At 35.4% G+C, this 9,072-nt stretch overlaps 1 protein-coding gene across 1 annotated transcript in view; it reads left to right on the top strand.

The window, feature by feature from the left end:
* Positions 1-9,072, top strand: part of PDZRN4 (PDZ domain containing ring finger 4) — a 431,600-nt gene that overhangs the window by 884 nt on the left and 421,644 nt on the right. The window contains exons 2-4 of the mRNA XM_010860771.1: positions 3-71; positions 2,541-2,627; positions 4,451-4,558. Of these exons, the coding sequence (XP_010859073.1) occupies positions 3-71; positions 2,541-2,627; positions 4,451-4,558 (264 nt within the window). The remainder of the gene's footprint in view (positions 1-2; positions 72-2,540; positions 2,628-4,450; positions 4,559-9,072) is intronic.

The raw sequence follows: 9,072 nt of genomic DNA, 5'->3' as shown, positions 1-9,072 counted from the left end.
AGGAGAAGTTGACCCAGTACATGGCTCACGTCCGCAACTTCGTCAGGGACCTGGGTGGCGGCCACGACGCGGTAAGGCTGAGGGATGGGGTACCGGGGAATGATCCATCGGGGTGGAAAGGGGAACAGTGTTTTCTGGCACTCAAGATTCTTTTGCAAGGTGACATCCTTCCTCACGCAGTAGGAAACATCCACCGCTCTGATCATCCACTACTCTTACCTGTCTTGTGTTTTAGTATTGCAGTCAACGAGGATTCTCCCTTTCCCTTCTACTGGGATTGGAAGAAGTAACAGCTTCAATTCCAACTTTTCGGTGGAGAAGGAGGAATTAATACAACTCATTTTCCCACCAGAGCCTTGCTTCACATCTTCCACTCTCCTGCCCTAACCTCTCCACCTTTTTTTTTTTTTTTTGCACCTTTGGCCTTTGTCTGAAGCCAGTTTGAGGAGGAAAGCCAGGAAACGAGGACCTCTCTGACTCTGCCTCCCCATTGCCGCTGGCGAGCATCCCAGGGCGTGTCAGTCAGTCTCCCACCTTTAGGTCTGAATGACTTAGTTTCTACCAAACCGCCGGTATCAGCCACCTTCTACTCAGCACAGGGACTCAGGGATGCGGGAAACCAGAATCACTTGGAGTTAAGAAATGAAGAGATGAGATTTCTTAGACCTACCGGGTTATTTTCATCACCCTAACCTTCCCTAAATAGTCCTTACGTGTTCCCGAATTTCATTATTAGTGGAATGTTGCGCGTGTGAGTGTGAGACTTGGGGAACCAAGTCAGGAGCTCACATCCATCTGCGCTCAGACTAGCCCGATGAGCTCCTGAGCTGTTTCATTTCTTTGTCGAGGCTTCTGGCCTTGAACTGTGTTCCTGGACTGCCCACTTTCCAATCGAATAAACAAGCCTCCTTGCAGCGGCTGGTGAGATGAGGCCTGTTTATAAAGCTGTTCCTTCTCTTCTGAAGGACTTCTGCACAGTGTTTGACATTGTTGGTCGCTGCCATGGTGAGCAGAGATTTAGCAGAACTTACACTCCGTTCAAGGAGCTGTTTTCATTCCCCAGCCTCCTGGGGAGGAGCAACCCAGGAGGATGCCCATCTGGGACTGCTTTGCACTGCCTCCAGCTCAGGCACCAAGTTTAGAAGCTTCTGTCCTTGAACCTAAAAAAGGATAATTGAAGGGTGAGGAGCTGAGCTGTATCTAGTCTGATCAGAAGTACACCCTTATTAAAAGATTGGATTCTATTACGTTTCTTTCTTTATTGTATCTGTATCTAGTTAAATTTATAAAATGGGAAGACCAGAGAGAAGCACAGAATTATGGTCTGTAATATTGGTTAAGGGTACAAGGTTTGGGGGAAGGAAGGGTTGGGGGAAAGGAGCAAGGCTAGATTATATGACAGAGAAGTCCATGCAACAAGTCAGGCTGTGGTTCTGAGAAGTGAGGAAGAACAGAGCGAGATCTGTATCTACTTACAGACTACTTACCAAAAGGGCTTCTCTGTGCTGCTCAGAAATGTTTTGCCTCTACCAGTAGGGGCTGCTGTGCACACTGCCTGGGAAAAGCTCCTGAGAAAAAGTGGTGATGATGGTAGTAGCCGTGACGATGTTTATGGAAATTCATCATTCCAGAGTAATTACCAAACATGTAATTTCCGCGGATAGTTAATAATATCCATAACCATGAATGAAGCTCATAGTCTCATACTATTTCATCTTATGTTTAAATTGGTCTTTATTAATAAGCAGATATTGTAGATAGAATTCCTATTTGTGTAACCATTATTTGGCCATCAGGAAAGCAATGCATACTACTTTAGTTAACACAAATCCTCTCTCTCTCTTTTTAAAATTCTGCAAAACCAAATAAAATACCATTTAAAATCAGGATTACTGTAACCTACAAGACCCTGTATTTCAATAGCAATCTGAATATTACTGTTGAAAGAAATTTATAAATAATATATTATACATATAAATTTATAAATATCCTTTACATCCCTCAAGACTTTCCAAAGTGAAATTTTTATACAAAATAATTCTTAGGTTATTTAACAATTTACTAAACTCATCTATAATGGAGAGGAAAAACATAGATACCTGTATAGTTGAATCAGAAATCTATTTTAAATTACAGTGGACTCAGAATTATATGCTACATTGGGATAAAAGCTGCATGTGTAAAAATACACAGCCATTTAGCCATTTTTGGAAATAGTTATTTTTCTTACATCCATGGTTTTTCCTTAAAATGCATACTTTTATTGTAAATTTAGGAAGAAATTAATCTCAAGAATTCAGCCATGCTTATCTTTAAAACTTTAAGGTTTTCTCTTTTCCAAATTTAATTTTTTTACTTTAAAAAATTTTTGATTCATGTTGATGTATGGCAAAACCAATACAATATTGTAAAGTAATTAGCCTCCAATTAAAATAAATAAATTTATATTAAAAAACAAAAAAATAAAAGTAATTTTGTAGCATTTACTTTTTTTCTTTTATATTTTTAACTAGTTAGTTATTTTACCCCTTTTCTTCTAGGAAGGAGAACATAAGCCACTCACTATTGTATTGGAAAGAGAAAATGACACTTTGGGATTCAATATTATAGGAGGTCGACCAAATCAGGTAACTGATCTTGTTAATGCATAACTCGTTTCTTGTTTATAAAATAATAGAATACTTAGCTTTCATTTGTGGATTTTGAGTAAAAAAAAAAAAAAGTGATTTAATCTTTAAAATAGTGCTTGTCATCAAGTATCAGATTTCTTAATTGCAAATATTCCAGTGTAAATATTCCAGAACATGGTGAGAGTTTTTTGAGAAAAATAAGACAAAACAACAGTTAACTTTGCTACTCAAAAAAAAAAGAGTACATTTCACATTTTATCTACTTCGTATAGTCCTGTTGGCAACTTTCTTGAATAAATCTATTTCACAAAAATGTATACGCAATTTCTGCTTGATAGTCTTAGGTGTATCACTTGTTCGTAACTCTTATTTATTATTTCAAATTGATTAATTTTCATATGCTAACACAGACCAGTAAGTTTCTAATATATCTTGAATGAATGAAGAGTTAAAATGAATTGAAATAAGAGATAGTTGTTTTCACAATTTCATAGAAAATACCATGCTTAGGAAAGATAGTTGATCTGACATATTTTGACTCCCCAAATCAATTCCTTTATTTAACTGAATGAATAATTTTTTCTACACTGATGCCAATCTTTTTCAAAATTCATGAGTTTATAAACTCATAATAAATACTGCAGCTGCAAAGTTCTTTCTTATCCTTCAAATACTGTATCAGCTTAATTTTCATCCTCACTAGGAGGGGTGATGAAGTTTTTAAAAAATCATATTCTTTCAATTTCCCAAATCAGCTGTCATGAAAGTTTTGCGCCCTGCCTTGCAGATGTTTTCCATGGGAACTGAACATTGTTAGCCATATGCTGTGTTCAGGCCAGGATGGCAATGACATGTTTCCCCCTTTTATTTAGCATTTTAAAAACCTAGCAACTAATGACTGCTACGTTTCTGTTTCTAGAACCGTTCCCTTTTATTATGAAAAGGTAGAAGTCTTTTTAGCATATCATTTTGTTTTCTTTTCCCCTGTTAGGTGTTTGACATTTAGATGAAACTGGACATTTTCAAGAGCCTCTGAAAATTCATGTTAAAGAAGGCTAATAAATGAGAAATAATCTTATTTAACCTGCCATAAAGTGATGTGACATTTAAAATTATATAATTTATTATTATAGGATGTTGGGCATTTTCCCTAAATGAGTTTTGCAATGTAATTGGTGTTCTGTGACTTACTAAAATGCTGTGTATGATACTGACAATGTGTTTGAGGTTTAACTAATAATCAGACTCACTGTACATGGAACCCATTCCAGAAAGCCACTGAAATTCGGAGTTGATCTTTCAGAATTTTACACTTGAGTAAATGGTTTCCCCTGTGAATAGATACAGTCAGAGCTGTATTTCCAAATGTGTCCCATTGTGAGGGTATATTTTTAGAATTATGACTACCTCTCAAACCAATTACATAGTGAGGCTGGATATACTTTTCATTTCCTTCAACTTAGAATCTTTTTAATGGCTACACCTCTTTAGAAGTGAGATGTTTTATAAACAATATTTAGAAGCCTACTGTTATCACCTTATACATGGCTTTCCTCATAGTTTTTATGTATATGTACACAAAAACAGGAAGTAAATAGATAATCTTGTCAAAGATGTGGGATTCCTTCACTAAAGCTGCCATCTAGATTAATGACTAGTTGGTGTTAAGTAAGTTATAGTTCAATATCAAATCTCCAGTTTAGAAAGAGAGTTGCATGGTTAGGGAGGTTTGACAATGTTGCATTTACTAAATTGTTTTTTTATCTAACTTAAAATTCTGTTCACATCTTTCTCACTGCTAACGGTTTTATTTTTAATAGAATAATCAAGAAGAAACACCAATGGAAGGAATTTATGTTTCAAAAATTTTGAAAAATGGACCTGCTGATAGAGCAGATGGCCTGGAAATTCATGACAAAATCATTGAGGTAAGACAATAATAAAATACAAATAGGATTTGTGAAAGAATATTTGGACATTTTAAATTTCCAAACTTACTACTTTTCCTAGGTGTGGTACTTATTAAAGTGTATATCTCACAATAGTATTTAAGTGACCTATATTAATTATTGGATATTGGGCTAGAAGAATGAATCACCCAAAATTTCAAAATGTGTTAATGAATGTTTCCATTTGAAAAAATTGCCTATCCCCATGAATTTCAAAGATGAGTGTGTGATTATCAAAGGATTAGTTTTTATGACATCTCAGAAAGAATGATAAATCTCTGCTGAAGAACATTTTTGATGAGTAAATATTACTATATTTAAACTTGTAATTGGTAAGTTATGTGTAGAGTTTGGAATTATTTATACAATGCCTTTCTACCATTTCTTAGTTTAATATGGTTATCTTGTTCATGTTCTACATGAAAAAAAAAGAAGCAGCTTTTTTTTCTTATTGCAAAAACTTGTTGTAAACTATTTTTTCTTCTGTACGTTATGTCTGTATTATTTGTATTTAGGGTTGATAAAGTAAACACTTACAAGTTAGTGAAATTTGAATTGTGATTATGGAATTTGGCGTCACTGCCATTTACTGACTCAGTGCTTTTGAAATGTTTATTGGTTGCTAAGTTGCTTCAGTCGTGTCCCACTCTTTGTGACCCCCTGGACTACAGCCCTCCAGGCTCCTCTGTCCATGGGATTCTCCAGGCAAAGATACTGGAGTGGGTTGCCATTTCCTGTTGGATAGTATTATTTGGCTTAACTGAAAAGTAGGTTACTTTTATCAATGGAATTATTTCCAATATATTAGTAAAGGCATAAATGAAAATTTGGAACATTTATTTAACTCCACTGTGCTTTTGGAAAAACTCTGCTTTCTAAATAATGTAATTGCTATCTTTCTGAGTGTCTGTATAAACTATCTGGATGGAGACTGTTTTTTTATTAAACTTTGAATAATGTTTTAGATTTTCATTCATCATTTGTGCATTTAAAAGTTGAATTTCAAATAACTGCATCAAGAATGAGAGTAAAGAGTAGAGAAAAGTCTATAGTTTATGGTTGACTTATACCATTTAGAAATTAGCTGATTAGGCACTTTGGGGGAGAGAGAGGAGTTGCCTTTGGCTAAAAAATTGTGGTTTTTATCTAAAGAGGTCTCTTGTATCAAGATTTTCTCTTTCTAGTTTTGTAGCCAAGAAAGTATAGAGCTACTTTCACTGATGTTATCCAGTTTGTCTTGACAATTTGCCTGGTAGAAACATTTACATGCTACAGTATCTAAAGTTAGAATTTGTCTGTTTCTACTCATGTTTGTGCTGTATGATATAAAGGAAAGATAACAAACAAAAAGTTGTTCTTATTACTTTCTGCATTATCTCTAAGCATTTAGGTTTTTCCAGTTAATGAAAAACAAATGCCTACATATGCTACTATTAGAAGCGCTGATGGAACTGGATATGTATATTCCATTAGCACGCATATTCACATGTACTCATAACAGAAACACATACTTGGGATTTGAAAATGATTTATTCCAACTAGGCAGCAATGTAATGTATACTTCATTGATGTTGTATGGAAAAGGAGGAAGAAGAATTTGTCTTTTATATTGTAATATAGCAAGTTTGTTAAAAATGTATTAGTTTTGTTAATGTAAAGATGTATATTTATTAAAACTATGGTTGATTAATCAGTGCATCTCTATACCTAATATTCTTACTAAATATGTTTCAAAATAACCTTACTTAAATAATACAAGATAAAAAGCAAAAAGATCAATCATGGGGTCGATTGATCAATTATATTGATAATCAGTAGATCTAAATTATAATTTCTAACCAGCTGCAGTATTACTATTATTTCAGCTTGATGTGCATGTATTAGCTGCTAATGACAAGAGCTTGAAATTTATCTCGGTTCAGTTCAGTTGCTCAGTTGTGTGCAACTCTTTGCGACCCCATGGAATTCATGCCAGGCCTCCCTGTCCATCACCAACTCCCAGAAATTACTCAGACTCATGTCCATTGAGTCGGTGATGCCATCCAACCATCTCATCCTCTGTCGTTCCCTACTCCTCCCTCCTTCAATCTTTCCCAGCATCAGGGTGTTTTCCAATGAGTTAGTTCTTTGCATCAGGTGGCCAAGTATTGGACTTTCAGTTTCAGCGTCAGTCCTTCCAATGAATATTCAGGACTGATCTCCTTTAGGATGGACTGGTTGGATCTCACATCCATACATGACTACTGGAAAAACCATAGCTTTGACTAGATGGACGTTTGTTGGCAAGGTAATATCTCCACTAGTAATGTCTCTTTAATATGCTGTCTAGGTTGGTCATAACTTTTTTCCCAAGAAGCAAGTGTTTTTTAATTTCATGGCTGCAGTTACCATCTGCAGTGATTTTGGAGCCCAGAAAAATAAAGTCTGACACTGTTTCCACTGTTTTCCCATCTATTTCCCATGAAGTGATGGAACCGGATGCCATGATCTTCGTTTTCTGAATGTTGAGCTTTAAGCCAACTTTTTCACTCTCCTCTTTCACTTTCATCAAGAGGCTCTTTAGTTCCTCTTCACTTTCTGCCATAAGGGTGGTGTCATCTGCATATCTGAGGTGATTGATATTTCTCCCAGCTATCTTGATTCCAGCTTGTGCTTCATCCAGTCTAGCATTTCTCACGATGTCCTCTGCATATAAGTTAAATAAGCAAGGTGACAAAATACAGCCTTGACGTAACTCCTTTCCCAATTTGGAACCAGTCTGTTGTTCCATGTCCAGTTCTAACTGTTGCTTCTTGACCTGCATACAGATTTCTCAGGAGGCAGGTCAGGTGGTCTGGTATTCCCATCTCTTGAAGAATTTTCCACGGTTAATTATGATCCACCCAGCCAAAGGCTTTGGCATAGTCAGTAAAGCAGAAGTAGATATTTTTCTGGAACTCTCTTGAAATTTGCCTCAGTGATAGAGATTTATCAATGAATCCTTTTTGCCAGAGTACATTGGTATTATGCATATTTTCTTTATAGTTCTTTAATGAATTCATGTGACCACATTTGCTGTTAAGAAATGAATTAGGTCGTATATACATTTCTGAAATGTTACCTGGTAAATAGCATGAAATAGTTTGTAAAGAAGATGATTAGAAATAAATCTCTCGTATTTAGTTACTCAGGGATGCCATCAACTTTTTCAGAGTGAAAGGTAGTTGTGTGACCTTACTTAATATACATATTTAAATAAGCTTGTTTGTTCTTGTGCGTATATATGTGCAGAATATCCCTATGTGTATGTAAGAAAGATATAATTCTTGTCAATTAATTAGTTCATTTGCCATTATGGCACCAGTAAACTTTATAATGGGAAGCTGATAAGAAATATGTTGATTAATTTAAAATATACAGACATAAAAAAACAGATTTTATGTTAGATTAATTTTCATTTTTTTGTGCTCAGTGATGTTTAGTGAACTAATTTGATAATTTTTTTTCTCAGTTTTTGAATTTTAAATGGCCATGCTGATTTAAACCTAGTTCAAAAAATATATTTGTTTATGGTATAAAGTACCCAAATACTTCAAATATTATAGTACATGTGACTTAATTCACACAGTCTGACACATTACTAAATGTTTTGAATTCAGTGATATATGACTTAAATGAAAAATAGAAACTGTTCTATAATTCATTTTTTACTTAAAATATACTAAAATTATTTTGTCTAGTTAATTACTTAAAGCACTCATTATGACAGGCTGATGAAATAAATTTATAAAATAAATTTTTTAAAATCATTCATTTGAAGGAGAAGGTAGATATGTTAAAAGTTTGGTTCTACTGATAAAGAGATTTTGCTAATGCTAATAAAAATATTAGCTATAACAATTTTGTTAAAGTTTAACAAAGGCCAAAACTCCAAAAGTATGTCTTTAAATATGGTGCATTCTACTGAAGCTTAATTCAAGAAATATAAAAGAAAAATTATAGTCATGAGATAAATCCATGCCTTTCACATATTTTTCACATCAGATGAGATCAGTCGCTCAGTCGTGTCCGACTCTTTGCAACCCCATGAATCGCAGCAGGCCACACCTCCCTGTCCATCACCAACCCCCGGAGTTCACTGAGACTCACGTCCGTCAAATCAGTGATGCCATCCAGCCATCTCATCCTCTGTCGTCCCCTTCTTCTCCTGCCCCCAATCCCTCCCAGCATCAGAGTCTTTTCCAATGAGTCAACTCTTCCCATGAGGTGGCCAAAGTACTGGAGTTTCAGCTTTAGCATCATTCCTTCCAAAGAAATCCCAGGGCTGATCTCCTTCAGAATGGACTGGTTGGATCTCCTTGCAGTCTAAGGGACTCTCAAGAGTCTTCTCCAACACCATAGTTCAAAAGCATCAATTCTTCGGCGCTCAGCCTTCTTCACAGTCCAACTCTCACATCCATACATGACCACTGGAAAAACCATAGCCTTGGCTAGATGAACCTTTGTTGGCAAAG

The sequence above is a fragment of the Bison bison genome, unplaced genomic scaffold (assembly GCF_000754665.1).
Source record: "Bison bison bison isolate TAMUID 2011002044 unplaced genomic scaffold, Bison_UMD1.0 scf7180017864470, whole genome shotgun sequence".
Lineage (NCBI taxonomy): Eukaryota > Metazoa > Chordata > Mammalia > Artiodactyla > Bovidae > Bison > Bison bison.
This window is presented reverse-complemented; position numbering and strand designations above follow the sequence as displayed.